We start from the raw sequence: 16,217 nt of genomic DNA, 5'->3' as shown, positions 1-16,217 counted from the left end.
GCTTGATAAGAATGAGTAATGTAAAATAAAGCAAAAATAAAATCTCTTGTTGTATGTCTACCTGGTTCTTGGTGATGTAGGAGCTTTATATATGCTTTCATGGCTTCTAGCCGTTGGTGTAGTTATGGAGGTCTTAATGCTCATTCTTGAAACGTTTGGTGCTGTTTAACGTGGTATCAATGTGTTCCAACGGTCTTCAGAGTTGATCTCGTAACCGTCCTGGGTTTAATTGACTGCATTGAATAGCCTGGATGTCCTCGTCAGTAGTGTGAACAATTACTCCATCATGCCTGTTGGTATATTTGTCTGTCTTGATGAGATCGTCCATGTGAGACAAGCTTCGTCATTCCCGTCAGTTTCCCCCCAATTCTGTGGTTGTCATGTGATGACGATCATAGAATATGAAGGGTTTACAGGTTGTAAATGACTTCTAAGATTCTATTCCGTATTAAGTGCGAAGTGGCGGCGCTTCATAAGTCATGGCATACGTGGCACGTGTTGACTGGTGGAGTTAATGCTCCAAGTAGTGGGACTATTGGGTTTCCCGCCGGTCTTTCCGTTTTCCGAGCCCCTGTTTTTAAACTCCTCATCTTCTTGCTTTTTTCTTTTCATTTTTCGAAAATCTTCAATCATTATCTCCCCTCTATTGGCCCTCTTCTGCTATTTTTCTTCAAATTGGTGTACTGTTTGGCAGTGCTTGGTCTGCCATTGCTCAAGGTATGTTATTCTTCTTTTCTTGCGTTTTTTTCTTCGCTGCTTTGCTGTGGTAATGTTTCTGATTTACTTCTTTTCCTTTCTTTTCTCTTTCCATTTGTTTTCAGTATTTCTTTTAGTCGTACTATTCTTTTCCTGTGCTTTTTTCTGGGATTTTCATGGTTAGTAACTCCGAGGTTAGAACTGCTTGCCCCTCGGTCTCTTTTCTCTTCGCACGCTTAGGGGGCTCTTTAGGTGATTTTTCAGGTCTTAAGAGTTTTGTTTTTTAGGGTAGTGGGTTAAGTATAGTGTTGGCAGAATTGTTGCCTTTGATACGGTAGTCAATTGATTGGTTTGAGGCTCAAGAGAGGAAGAAAAGGACGATGTCTGAAGTTAGATCTAGCAATCTTAAGACGAGGTTATCGTCTAGCGATGACCCCGTGGAGAGGGATACTGCCGTCTCTAGTCCTCGGGTGGTTAGGGCTTTTTATGCCCTTGAGGAGGTCTGTGGGTTAGATGCCGAAACGGTGAGTAGGTTCAAGGATAGATTCCAATTTTCGGAGAGGGTTCGTGTCCATCGACCTAGTGACGAAGATAGGGCTTGTCACTTTTTTCCCGGTGAGGTGTGCTTCTACGAGGCCGCCTTCACTTGTGGCCTTAGGTTCCCCGTCCATCCTCTCTTGATGGAGCTTTTGGATCATTTTGGGATTGCTCCTGGGCAACTGATGCCCAATTCATGGAGGATAGTGGTCAACTGTATGGAAATATGGTTGGTGGCTAACGAAGATATGATCAAAGTAGGTGAGCTCATCCACCTATATCGTCTGAAAGAATCCAAAGAATACAGATACTACGAGTTGGTACCCTGAGAGAGGAGGACCAGGATTGTTAGAGGGCTACCTTCGTCCTTCAGGTACTAGAAATCGAGATTTTTCTTTGTGTCCGAGGACGATTTTGAGACCCCCTCCAGCCAGGATGGGGTGACATTCCAAGGTTGCTTCGTCGGTGGGGAACCTCGACATTAGGTGCGTTAGTATTTCTTTCTGTTGGTTCCAGCTCTGCTGTAGTTGTTATCGTCATTAACCTCTTGGTTATTTCAATAGTGCAGTGAAGAGACGACCTAAACTTAGGAGCAAGTATAAGGCTCGGGTCGAGCAGGGAATTGAGTACGCCAACGCAATTGAGAGTTGGGAGGACTTGGTAGATCCGCGAGCTCTTGCTTTTTATAATCTTGGCCTGGATCCATCTTCCTTCGTCTTGCGCAATATTGAAATCGAAGGAAAAAAGAGTAAGTGATAGACTCGTTGGAAAATCGTTTTTTTTTTTTTTTTGACAAGTATTCCTTAAACCTGCTGGAGAGATTTTTTTTTTTTTTTTTAAACAAGTATTCCTTTCTGGCAGAAATGACGACCAAATTCAACAAAGATCTTTTTGCGAAGATGAGATCAAAGAAAGATGAGCCCTTGTTAAACTTGGGAAAGAAGACCATGCGCGTCACTGGGAAGGGAGGTGCTGCCACGTCGACCCCCTCCGTCCATCCCTTTGTCTCCGTGGGTGAGACGACGAGGACGGCCTCTCCAACTACGTCCGTGGAGGAAATAGGAGGTACTCCTGTTTCCAAAAGGCCGCGTTCATCTGAGAAGGAGAAGGAAAAACCTGTTTCTCGCTCGTCTACCCTTTGGAATGACGAGAAGATGGTTGTAGACAAGGCTCATAAGGTAGTGACGACTGCGGACCTGAAGGCTTTATCTGGCGTCCCTTTTAATAAGATTGCAGCTCGTCATGTTCACAAGCTCGTCCAGGTACTTTGTCTCGAAATTTTTTTTTTTACATATTTTATCCCCTTTTTAGGTGCTAGGGGAGAGCTTGCACCTTTCTTCTGAGTATTTTACTCAAGAGGCTAGGGTGGCTTCCATGGCGTCTAGGATGGAAGTCTTGGAGGCGGAGAACTCGTCGTTGAAGAAGGATCTTATTGCCTCCATGGGTGAGGCCATGCCTTGAAGGAGCGGGTAAAGAAGCTGAACGACGACCTCAGGGTTGAACGCCAATTGGTCTCGGAGAAGGACAAGTAGCTTATTGGAGCCCGAGAAAGCCTTAAGACCATAGCCGCCAGGTCTGTTGAAGCCTTCTAGACCACCGACGAGTATAATACCGTGCTCGTTAGTTGGTACTTCAAAGGTTTCGAGCTCCTGAGGAGATACCTATTGAAGCACCCTTCTGGAGTGAACATGGAGAGGCTGGACCTGAAGGAGGTGGATTAAGAGATGGCTGTAGATGAGGCTATCCAATCTTCCGCTACTGAGCCTGAAGCCCCTGTTGATGCTCCTGTTAACGTTGCTCCAGCTGACGATACTCATGTTGACGACGTCGCTGCTGATGATGGTGCTGCCTGAGTTTGGTACTTAGCAAAAAAAAATTTCTTTTTGGGATGCCCTTTTGTGTTTTGGGCAGTTATGTAATTCTAATTTTGGTACAATTTTTCTATCTATTCTGGAAACAATATTTTTAGCCCAGTGTTTATGGGCTTCTAGTTGTAAAAAGACAAGTAGTGGTTCGCCAATTAGGCTTTAATTTAATTGAATTTACTTCCCTGCACTTACTTGCATTTGTGATCGTGTACTCTTTAGTTTGAGATATGTTGGGGACATGGTTGTCTATGTTGCGCACTGGTACCCCTGCGTTACTCTATATTCATCAGTACTTAGCCTTTTCTAGCTCTTTGTGACTTATACCCATTTTGGGGATCTTTTAGTCGTCAATAACTTACATCCGTCAAGGCGGAATTTTGTTACTTAGTCATTTTTGGCTTTTGTGACTTATCCCTTTTTGGGGATTTTCTAGTCGTTAGTAACTTACATCCGTCAAGGCGGAATCTTGTTACTTAGCCATTTTTGGCTTTTGTGACTTATCCCTTTTTGGGGATTTTCTAGTCGTTAGTAACTTACATTCGTCAAGGCGGAATCTTGTTACTTAGCCATTTTTGGCTTTTGTGACTTATCCCTTTTTGGGGATTTTCTAGTCGTCAGTAACTTACATCCGTCAAGGCGGAATCTTATTACTTAGCCATTTTTGGCTTTTCTTGTACCCTTTTTATAGTCGTCAGTAACTTACATTCGTCAAGGCGGAATCTTGTTACTTAGTCATTTCTGGCTTTACTTGTGACTTATGATTGAATAGACCTGCTCACAGAGAAACATTAGCTGGATAACATCTTTATTGATTTCAATAATGAATACATTTAAACGTTACTTCTATTGATGGTATTTTTTCAACTGTTCAATGTTCCATGGTCTCGGGAGTCTTTGTCCGTCCAGGGTTTCTAGGTGGTAGCTACCTTACCTGGAGTAATGGACGACTCGGTAAGGTCCTTCCCATGTGGGGCTGAGCTTCCCTTGAGTAGGATCTTTGGTCGCCGAGGTTACTTTTCACAGGACGAGGTCGCCAATGTTGAGTCGTCTGAGTTTCACCCTTCTATTGTAATAGTCCGTCATCTTTTTCTGATATTCCGTCACTCTACTGCAAGCTTTGTCTCTTACTTCATCTAGACAGTCCAGGTTAAATTGTAGCCGATCATTATTGGCTTCCTCGTTGAACATTTCTCACTTGGTGCTGGTTACTCCTACTTTGACCGGGATCACTGCTTCAGTCCCGTAGGTAAGCCTGAAGGGGGTTTCTCCAGTCGGGGTTCTTGTTGTTGTTCTGTAGGCCCACAAGACACTGGGAAATTCTTCTGGCCAGGTGCCCTTCGCCTCGTCCAGCTTAGTTAGGCATTTGTCCGTAGCCCTAGAGACGAACCTATTAAGGGCTGCAATCCTTCCAGTAAGCTTCTGGACTTCCTTGACGGTCTTGGGTGATTCCATGTTGATTATGGCTTGCACCTTCTCCGGGTTTGCCTTTATTCCTCTCTGGGACACCATGAATCCCAGGAATTTTCCTGAAGTTACACCAAAAACACACTTACTAGGATTCAGTTTCATTTGGTATTGCTTGAGGGTAGCAAATGTCTTCTTGAGGTCGTCTAGATGGGCAAGTTCTTCTTTGCTTTTGACGAGCATGTCATCCACCTATACTTCCATATTCCTACCTATCTGCTTGTTGAACATTCTGTTCACCAATCTCTAATATGTAGCACCTGCATTTTTCAACCCAAAGGGCATTACCTTATAGCAATACAGCCCTTGGCTTGTGATGAAAGTAGTCCTCTCTTGATCTTCGTCAGCCATTTTTATCTGGTTGTATCCCGAGAAGGCATCCATGAATGTCAACAACTTATGCCCGGCAGTAGAGTCCACAAGCTGGTCAATCCTCGGTAGAGGGAAACTATCCTTCGGGCACGCTTTATTCAAGTCTGTGAAGTCCACACACATTCTCCACTTCCCATTCGCTTTTTTAACGAGGACGCCGTTTGCGAGCCAATCAAGATAGTAGACCTCCCGGATGAATCCTGCCTTCAGCAGTTTATTTACCTCGTCCGTGACAGCCTGATCTCGTTCTGGAGCAAATACCCTTCTCTTCTGCTTGACGGGTTTCTTCTCTAGATCCACGTCTAGCTTATGCTGGATTACTTCTGTGGATATGCCGGGCATGTCCTCATTCGGGGCTTAGCGTCGTCCCTATTTTCGTCGTTTTGGTGTCCTCTTCTTCGTCCAGCTTCACTGTTTCCAAGGCTTCTATTTTGTCTTCTTCTTTCTCTTCAATCATCCAAGTGTGGTTTTCTTTTGCGGCCAAGACGGCTTGGAAGCATTCTCTAGCTAAGACCTGATCGCCTTTTACTTCTCCAACCCCGTTGTCCGTTGGGAACTTCACCTTCAGGCAGTAAGTGGACGTGGCTGCCTTCCATTTGTTAAGCATGGATCTTCCAATAATCACATTGTAAGACAAGGGGCAGTCTACCACTAAGAAGTCTATCTGGCGAGTCAATTGCTTCGGGTAGGCCCCCACCATTACTGTCAATGTTACGATGCCCTTGGGATATACTCTGTCTCCACTGAAACTGACGAGAGGGGTGTCAAATGGACGCAGTTTCTTTGGATTTAACTTGAGTTGCTTAAATGCTGGGAAGTAGATGATATCTGCTGAGCTACCGTTGTCTACGAGGATCCTTTTGGTGTTGAACCCTTCTATGGTTAGCATTATGACTAATGGATCATTGTGAGGCTGCTTCACTCCTCTGGCATCTGCTTCATTGAAATACATATCTTGATCCGTCCGTCGCTGCTTGGACAGAGGTATCATGTAGACACTGTTCACTTGCCTTTGATGGGCTTTTCTGAGGGACTTGAAGGATCCCTCGGTGGTGGGTCCCCCTGTGATTGTCTATATCTCCTCGATCACGTTCTGAGGAGGTTGGAATTGACAGGTATCGCCTCTGGACGAGGACTCTTGCTGGTTCTTATTTCCGTCTTGAAATTTTTTGTACTCTCCCTTCTTTACAAACTTCTACAATTTCCCCTTTCGTATCAACTCCTCTATCTGTTCCTTTAAGTCCCAACAATCTTCTTTGTAGTGGCCATGATCCTTGTGAAATCGGCAGTACTTATTCTTATCGCAGACGTTAGGAGACGAATGCAATGGCCGTGGCCATTTAAGGTAGTGTTCATCCTTAATCTGCGTTAAGATTTTGTCAACAGGCATAACAAGAGGAGTTAGTTTTACCGTCCTTGGATTTTTATCGTCTCTCCTTCTGATGCCGTCGTTATTTCGATGATCTGGGCGCTCCCTTTTCTGTCCCCTACGTTCGTCTTCCTTCCTTCCTCTGTCTTCTGGCTTTTCTGTATCCTTTATGGCTGCTAATACGTCTTCAGCATTCATGTACTTCTGTGCTTTTATGAGCATTTCTGCCATCGTCTTTGGAGGATTTTTTGCGAGTGAAGCCACGAGATCCCTGGACTTTAGACCTACTTTGAAAGTCGTCAGCTGCACCTTGTCATCTGCTTCGTCCACCTCTAGAGTCTCCCTAGTGAAGCGCTTAACGTACGACTGCAGGGTTTCTTTTTCTCCTTGCCTGATGGTAAGCAAATAATCTGCTGGCCTCTTGGGACGCTGTCCCCCAATGAAGTGCCGTAAGAAGGTATTACTCAGTTGGTCAAAGTTGTCAATGGATGATGTCGGCAGCTTGGTGAACCATTCCCTTGCAGCTCCTTTAAAGGTAGTAGGAAAGGAATGGCACATTATCTCATCGGGGGGCTGCTGGAGCCCTAGAGTTGTTCTGAAGGTGTTGAGGTGATCTTGTGGGTCCTTGAGCCCGTCAAACGGTTCCAGTTGTGGCAGCCTGAACTTCGACGGTACTGGGCATCCCAAGACCGCAACTGTGAAAGGCGAGTCTGTTGCCCTTACCAATCTGCCCACGCTCTGGTCTGTCTTCTCCCTGATGGCATTTTTCAATTCATCCATCTCTTTCCTCATTTCCTGGAGAAGATCTGAATTCTGGTCTACTGGAGTAGTAGTCCTTGGATGACCACTTCTCCTGTGGCTATTTCCCTCGACCTCCATGTTGTTTTTGGATCGGTTCTCCTCTTGTTGGAGTTGTAGTTTCATTTCCTGATTTTGCTTGGTGAGCTCTTCGACGGCAGCTGTGAGAGTTTGAACCTGCTGGGCTAAGGCTGTGGAATCTTGATTGGCTTCCATCTGAAAATAATAGTTGATTGGGAACTACTTTCTCGAGTCGGAACGCGGAAACGTCGTTCCCCACAGACGGTGCCAAACTGATGAAGTATAAATTCGTCAGTCGAGAGTCTCAGATGGACGAATTCCTCGGCCTTGACAAGTGGTCACCGGTGTGGTGCCTGCTACAATAGCTCCGATGTCTAAGTTAATATATGGTGCTAAACGATAATGAACAAAATAAATTGATATAGCAAAAATAAGTCTTTCGATGTGTCTCTACCTCATTCTTGGCGATGTAGGAGCTTTATATATGCCTTCATGGCTTGTGACCGTTGGAGTAGTTATGGAGGTCTTAATGTTCCTCTTCGAAACGTTTTGGCGCTGTTTAATATGGCATCAATGCGTTCCAATGGTCCATGGAATGGGTCTTGTAACCGTCCTAGGCTTGATTGATTGCATTGAATGGCTTGGATGTCTTCGTTATTAGTGTGAACAATTACTCCGTCAGGCCTGAAGGTATACTCGTCCGTCTTTATAGGGTCGTCCATGTTAGACGGATTTGTCATTCCCGTCAGTAACGCCCTGATTATTGTTTTCTTTTCAATGCTCTCAAAACTCTTAAGAAAAGGGAGCAATACCTACAAAATTCATATTTCGAAGGAAACTACAAGGGTGCTCTCTGCCCCAATCACAAAAATTACCGAGGTACATTATATGAAGGGGGTAGACATTTTAGATAATTCACAACAAGATTCTATTGCACTAGATTTCACAATCTAGTATTGGTGTCGGGTTCTAAATATACTAATATTAACATTATCCAAACCAAAAAGTCTATCAACTTCAGCGAATGCAATCAGCTAAAATTCAAGAGTAAAACAAACACAGTAATTTTCAGCCAAACATTTTCATATTCATATTTACTACAGCAAGCACAACGGTTCCTTTGAGTGTGATAAGAACCAAAAACATTGGTCAGACCTGTCCAATCCCAACAAATTTCTTGTGTAATCGAATCTGAGCCTTGTGTTTCCTCCCACTATAGTGAGAAGCCAAGTCATTCTCTCGAGTGCAGTTTGTATTACAGATGTTGCTCCTATAACCTTCCTCACTAACAGCTTCATTCTTCTGTTCTAGTGCACTGTTTGACATTGAAACTCTTTTTTCATGCTCCTCTTTTGAGGGCTGGTCAAATTTTTTAGCAGTTGAAGCTGAGACACTCATTGGCTGGTGTCAATGCCTCACGGCTGCTCAACCACCCATCGCGGCAACGACTTGCACACTAGCATATGGAGGAGGAGGTGTATGTTGTACCTCAGGTGTGTGACTAGATTTTGAGTCAATTTTAAGGATATTACCAAGGGTAAGTGAAGTCGCCACCAATCGTTGCGTTTTTTCTAAGGTGTGATTGGTCATCTGACTCAATTTGATTTTATTACCAATCCTAGGCTAAGAAAAATATCGTTTTTTTAAATCTAATGTGGATGGGTAAAAAATCTTGATTCTTTAGTTCGGAAGTCTGGTTATGTGTGGGGAAGGTGTTAGGCACCCCACAACGCTTGTCCAAAGACAGTCTTTTGTTTTGGTAAAATCATAATTTTTAGATGTTGGCAATTGAAAACAAGCTATTGACATTAGCTTTCAGGGCTTTAAATGTGTTGGCTTTGAGGTTTGATTTTGGAATGGGTGTGGTCTTGATCGATGCTTTCCTAGTGTGTTCGAAGTCGTCGTCAAATTTCCACGACGAAAATCCAATAGCATTTTGCCTTATTTTTGTGGTGGAAATCCAGTAGTGCTTCGCCTCAAATGTGTCATAGCACACCAAATGCTATCCTTACCAAACTTTTGACATGAGAATACAACAATGGGGTTGCCCCTTTTCACAGTGAAAATTTGGCAGAGGTTTGCGTTTGGTGCGACCAGCAAGGTTTCACGTCTGTGTATATGGCACGTATTGACATGCTTGTATTGTGACAAGTCAAAGCCTTTCAAAGCATCAAGCACGTTGATGCATGTTGTATACACGGGGAAACCAATGTCACTTGGTGACATGGATCAAAACAATCACACCGCGATGATTATGCACACAATATAGTATGAATATGCACCTTCAACAATCGTCTTGAGCACATACCCACACTACAAGGTCAGGAGCTCTCATGACTAGAGAGGGTCACTCACGTAGCAACGAGAGTCCATCATACAAAGTGCATAATCATTCATATACATGTAGATATAGATATACATACATCATGTACAATGCTATCACACAGAGCAAGAAAGTAAATCAGACATTGCCAATGTTCCAAGGGTATGGCCCATCAAAGGTATGGAGCGAGGACGCTTAGAGTGAGGGCACGACCTCCTAGGCACAAAATAATAAATAGAAGGAAAGCATGCTAAAAGACAAGCTAGCAAAAGATGCCAAATAGGGGTAAACAAACATGTGAAGCATAAGAAAGGCAAACAAACATGTTATCAAACAAAAGAGTGTACTAGGAGGACAAATGTAGGTTTGGATCGAGTATTCGTAGTTCCATTGGATTGGAGTGTGGACGACACATAGACTTATGCATGAGCATGTAAGCAAGCATGCAAAGAAGCAAAGAAAGCCAAATAGGTGGCACAAGGCAAGCATATCAATATCACATGGAGTGGAGAAGGGTGTATATCTTTGAACACAATGGATGGAGTCGCCACCTAGTTATATGGTCTAGGAACCATGAATATAAGGTCTTTTCGAGGAAGGACCTTTGATCTTACTACTAGAGTTTGGGTTCGGAGTTTAGGTACGCTCTTGGGAAGGTGTTAGGCACCTAAGATCGTCCAACCCTAAGGTTGGCCTCCCATCATCGTGTCTTGTACCTTAACCTTATTAAAAGCATTCTTAACACTTGCATCTATACTCTCACACACACACACACTAACATACATCTATGCATATAATCATGGTATCTTTCATCCCAAAACACATATACACACACTAACATACATCTATCCATACAATCATGGTATCCTTCATCCCAAAACACACATACTTATCAATTTAAAACAAAAGGGAGCCAAGGCACAAAAGAAAACCCTAGCATTCATCTAACATGTGAAAACCTATCATGCATCTATAACAAGGTAGCAAGCAAAACATGTTAAAAAAACCCTAATTATACATCTTAGCATGTTCTATCATATCATTAAGGTGAAACCCTAATGCAATGCATGAACATTGCTAATGCATGGCTTATCCTTTACTTACCTCTCAGCAGCACAATACCTATGGTATCAATGCATGAACATGTGAATGAATGGCATTAACACTAAGAAACCTTAATCGAAACCCTAATTTACACATGTGATACCAAACAAACATGTTAAAAGGTAATCAAACAGTTATGGGGTTTGAAACATATGAAAAGGAGGCTACACAGAAAACACGTGAGTGCAGAAACAAAGCAAACAAAAATTAGGGTTTTTGGGTAACGGCATCACGCATGCTAGAACAGGTCTGTGTATGCATGAGTTCAGTCTGCATGCGTAGGCTAGATCATGCGTACGCAGATCCTACCTAGAAAACCTAATTTACACAAAGATAGAGCAGAAGCCAAACAAAACATAAAACGTAAAATCCAGTAGCCTATATGCTTAAAGACATAAAGAAAACCTAGAACTAACCTAAGCAAACATGTGTAAACATAAACTAAACAATGGAAACAAATTAAAATAAAGATTAAAGGTAGAAAAGAAAAGGAAAAGTTTAAAAGGATACCTTAAAGCAAAAGCTCCTAGGCTTGAATTTTTACCATTCCCCTCAGTCAAATCTATCTCAATTCAATAAAATAGTGATTAGCAATCTTAAACTTAAAGGATTGGGGCCAGAAAAGGTCCCGATAAAATAAAAATAACTTAAGGGTGTTTTATGAAAAACTCTCTTTTGATTCACTACTTTTTAGTGAATCTTAGGTTTTTCCCATAGGATTTATGTGTGTTTTGAAATATACTATGTAAGGCTTTATATAGTGGAAAAAATGGGGTTTAGAATGGTTCCTAGACAATATGAGATTCGTTCCAAACCTCAGTCATTATTGCAGAAAACTTGCATTTCTTATGCTTTTGAAACTTTAGTTGCGTACGCAGGAATGTGCTTGCGTACGCCTGCTTTGGCTCGCGTTCGCAGATCGCGACTCATATATGCAGGTTGAGGGCCACTTTGGTCATTTTATTTCAAAAAATAGATTTTTGCTCATTTAAAAGGTTATACTTTCCATTTTAACACTCCTCAAGTCAGTTTAATATCTGATTGAGCTCTAAATTGGCCTTGAGTGTTAGAATTCAAGCATCATTGGGGAACGAGCACCTGAGTTATAAGGGGTATTAAATGTGGTGTCTATAATATCAAGCACACTGACACCACAAGAGTGTATCTCACAAGTGGTTACATCCAAACAAAACCTAGGAGGGACGGATGTAACCACATAAGCACAAGCCCACGGAAGGCACAAAGCATGGCAAAACCTAGATTTAGAGAGGCTAACATGGAGATAAAGCATAGAAGCAAGCAAGCAAACATAGACCTGCAAAGGATATAATCTAAACCTTTAATATAGGCCTAGGTACATGGATGTAAGCCTAGACCACAGGATTTAGATCTACACCTTACCAGAAGGGCTAAAAAGCAAGAAAGAGAGATATTAAGGGATAAAAAAGGGCTAAAGTAGCACATGGTATAGCAACCAACATAGATCTAAGCACACAAGCATGGCACGGAGCACATAAATGCACAGATCTAAGCACATATGCATGCAGATATGAGCATAAACATGGCAAAGAGCCTAAAATCATGTGGATTTAAGCACAAACATTAAATTTAGACATATCCTAGCCAAAGAAGGCTAAGACAACAACATCAAAGTGATAAATCATGGCAAAAATCAAGTAGACATGCTAGGAAAGCTATAAAACATATTATTAAGCAAAATAAAGCTAAGAAAAGCTTATAAAGAGAAAGGGGTATGGATTGTAGCTAAAAACCTATATCCATAGCCCTAAACCTCACATCCAATGCATGGAGCCAAAGAGAGGAAGATTAGATGCAAAAACACTACCTTGAAGATTGAAGAGAAAAGATGAGAATCTAAGGTGTTTGAGGGTGTTTTGATGTGTTTGGATGTGTTGGGAGGTGTTTGGAAGAGAAATTAGAGAGATTTTTTTTTTTTTTTTTTTTTTTTTTTTTTTTTTTTTTTTTTTTTTTTTTTTTTTGTGATTGAGTGAAATCTCTCTGTTTCACAGTCTTATATTTGAATCTAATCAAGCTGATGTTTGTACTTTGTGGTATTGCATTTGGTTCTTTGCTGTGTGTCTGTTCTCTTTTAGATGATTCATCGTTCCTCTAAAGGCAAAAACATTGTAACCGATAAACATCAACCTCGATTGCTAAAAGGACTTGACTTTCATCTCAGTCTTCTAAAGACTCTACCACTGAGAGATTTAGGACACCTCTTGACTTAAAGACCTACACAGACATTTTTGAAAAGGCTTCTCCCATTGTGGAACGAATAGTCAAATTTGATACTTTGGGGACAACATTTATCCCTAAGATCTTTGAATCAAGAGATTGGGCTGATATGTTTAGGAATTTCGAAGATCCAATTGAGGAATTGGTTAAGGAATTCTACTCCAATGCCAGATACACTAGAGTAGAGTTGAAATGTTGGGTAAGAGGAACGAAATTCTTCATCAATTCAGAATACATTGCAAAGGTTCTTTGCATCACAAGACTAGCATGTGTGGACACCACTCCATATGATGACAGAGTACTCAAGGCTCAAGACATTCTTCAAGTTCTTGGAACTGATCACGAAGTTGTCAGTAAGGGAACCTCTATAGGCATTGGACAGTTTTCACCTGAACTGACGACTTTGAAGTTGATCATATTCTCCAACCTATACCCATTGTCTAACATTGCCTTCATCAATCTTGGAAGAGCACAATTTCTCTGTGATCTCATTACCGGTGTATCGATTGATATCTGTGTTCACATATTTCAGATCATTGGGAAAGCAATAGCTTGATCAGCAGCCCAAACTTGCCTTCCTTTTTGCAGTCTCATCATGAAGATTTCACTTTGTGAAGGTGTTCGTTCTCCGACTGATGGAAAGATTATACCGTGTTCTAGACCAATATCTATAATGACTCTTCAAGTAAGCAAAAGTCATTCTTCTAGAACACCTAAGAGTGAGCCAGCCACCTATGAAACTCCAACTGTTCATGCTCCACTTGCACCTGCCCAATCAACTGGCACTTCATCTGTTTCCCCTGGATTTCAAATGGCCAAACAAAGCCACTTGATTGCAAATGTGTTTCATCGGATATCCGATTTAGAACAGCTTCTTCACTCCTTTCACAATCAAACTTAAGTGTGTCTCACAACTATTGAGACACAACTGGATGCTATTCAACAGAAGCTGGATGAAAGCCTTTAGCTATTCATGCCAAAAAGGGGGAGAGCAGCATATAGCTAGAGGGACAGCAGCATAAGAATGAGAAGGAGTGTGCATATTGAAAGGGGGAGTTGTGTTGATATACACTCACACACATGTTTATAGTTATTTGCTTGTTTTTGTTTATATACTCCTATGTGGATATGTTTATAATTTATCTTTTGGAAAAATTATGTTTATCTGGTACACTCATATTATTTAATGATGTTTATTTAGTGTTTATTTACTTTGGTTTGTACCTGTTGCTTTTGTACCCATGCTATGTAGCTTTTGTACTTGATGGTAAATGTCATGCATTTCTCTTTCAGTACACCACTATTGTGCTCTTGTAGGATCATGTTCCTAGATGCACACATGTTTTGTGCATTGGTTGGGTGTTGGACATGCAAATGATACTTTGCAAATAAGCTTATTAGCTTGCATGTCCGGATGTTTATTCCTTGAGTGAATGAGCATTGTGATCACTAGTATATAGTGATTGCTGTTTTGGTCAAGCCATGATTTATTGTTTTATCCCATTTTTGCTTGATCGCATTGTGCTTGCTCTGTATGCATTACAAGTTTTCTACCTACAATGAACTTATTGTGTTATTGTGTTTCAGGAGATCTTTTGGTCTTATAGTTCAAGAGCTTCATAGATTCTAGAGTTAGGTGTGAGTGAGTTTTTCAACTGTTTCCAACTCACGCATTAAGTCTAGAGTTTGTTGTAAGGTTTTGTCACGGAATAGCCAAAGGGGGAGATTGTAAGGTTGAGTTTAATCAACTATCTTGTTGGCTTTATTCTGTGCCAATTTGCTTGTATTTCAGCACTTAGAAACCCTGTGTTTAGGTGGGATTCATGTAAGAGTAGTGAGTGAGAGAGTGTGAAGAAATGCTCAAGAAAGTGCAAGAATGCAAGGTTTCGCAGCTGGGACTCGTAGGTGACTCGCAACTGGCAAGTCGCCAAATTCAGCACACAAGTGAAACGTACGAGAAGATGAACAGTCGCACCAGTTGGAGCACTACAGGACAAAAAGTCCAGCCTAGCCGTTCTGTTAGCTCGTGGCTTGAACTCGCGACTCAGCCAAGTCACGAGGTCAAGCAGCCAATTAGCTTTGTTTTGAAAAACCTAACTCTTCGCATTCGTATCTCACCCTAGTATAAATACCCCTTAAACCCATGAAATGTAGAGAGCTTCCAGAGAGAATTTTGAGAGAGAAACTCTAGAGAAAAACAAGATTGATTCATCCACACTCTTCACCTAAAAGACTCTTCAAATTTCTCTACTCTCTTCCTCTCCATTGATATATCCTTGAGAGGTTTTTGGCCAAATCCTTTTCTCACCATACCCACGTATGTGAGAAGGTTTTTTGGTGCTAAGGGAAGCAGTTTGGAAGGGATCAATGGTTATTGGTTGATGCTATGATTTATAGCAGAATCCGGTAAGCTAGAGAAGAAAAAGATTTGATGCAACCTTCTTGGAGTAAGAAGCTTGGAGGGCTTAGGTACCTGGGTAGATTAGGCTTGGAGAGTCTATTTCTGTTCAGTATCCTAACTACATTTTCTAGTAGATTATTGACAGCTTGGAGGGCGGCGGAAAGGTTTTACACCGAGGGCTTCATTTTCCTCTTCGATAACATATCGTCGTGTTGTCTTTGTGTTTGCATCTCTCTTCTCTTAATCTTTACCATTTAATTTTTGTTGTTGATGTGATTTTAATTGATTTAGATTGTTTATCAATTATGTTATAAGCTTGTTATCATTTTCTGCACATACATTGTTTGATATAAAACTTGAATTGGTAATTTATTGTTTGGAGGTCTAAACGTTCATAGTGTTTTCAACACTGTTTGAACTTTCAATTGGTATCAGAGCCCGATCATAGGTTTAAGTCGTTGGAGTCGCATTGTGAGGGAGGGATTTTCACAATTCGCTCCAATACCAATGGGCTTGGTCTGCGATCGAATGCTATAAAAGATTTGTGCCCCCTCATCCTTCACCAATTGGTCGTTGGATGGATCGGTAAGGCACACGGTCCGACAATATCTTAAACTTTTTGAGGAGAAAGGGTTATGATAACACTTTTAACTATGGAAGTAGCTTGTCTTCGAGCTAAAAGACTTATTGGTTAGTATTTTTTGTGCATTACATGGTTTGACTACTTTAAATGCATTGTTAGAAAATATTTGTATTACATTACACTTGAAAATATATCTTTGCTTTCTACAACTAATTGTTTAGGTGTTGTGACTTTAATTCATTGGTGTGACTAGTTTTAATGCATTGTTAGAAATGTTTCTTATAACATATTTAATGTTTTTTCTTTACTATTTTAATGTAGTTTTGTTTTTATATTTATACAAATATCTTATTGGTGGCTTTTCGGACATTTTCTTTTGGCACTACTTGAAGACATTTGAAGACATCTTCTTTTGGACATTAAAG

At 41.3% G+C, this 16,217-nt stretch overlaps 1 protein-coding gene across 1 annotated transcript; it reads right to left on the bottom strand.

The window, feature by feature from the left end:
- Nucleotides 1–6,132: 6,132 nt before the first annotated feature.
- Nucleotides 6,133–7,320, bottom strand: LOC136067645 (uncharacterized). Its single transcript, XM_065773812.1, has one exon. It carries the CDS (start codon nucleotides 7,318–7,320, stop codon nucleotides 6,133–6,135), a length of 1,188 nt encoding a protein of 395 aa, XP_065629884.1.
- Between the last annotated feature and the right edge of the window lie 8,897 nt (nucleotides 7,321–16,217).

This window comes from Quercus suber, unplaced genomic scaffold, assembly GCF_002906115.3.
Source record: "Quercus suber isolate HL8 unplaced genomic scaffold, Cork oak 2.0 scaffold_80, whole genome shotgun sequence".
NCBI lineage: Eukaryota > Viridiplantae > Streptophyta > Magnoliopsida > Fagales > Fagaceae > Quercus > Quercus suber.
Note: the sequence above shows the minus strand (reverse complement) of the source record. Positions and strands in the feature narration are given on the sequence as shown.

Excerpts from the sequence above, each read along its gene's own strand:
- LOC136067645 (XM_065773812.1), bottom strand. The coding sequence starts at position 7,320 with ATGGAAGCCAATCAAGATTCCACAGCCTTAGCCCAGCAGGTTCAAACT.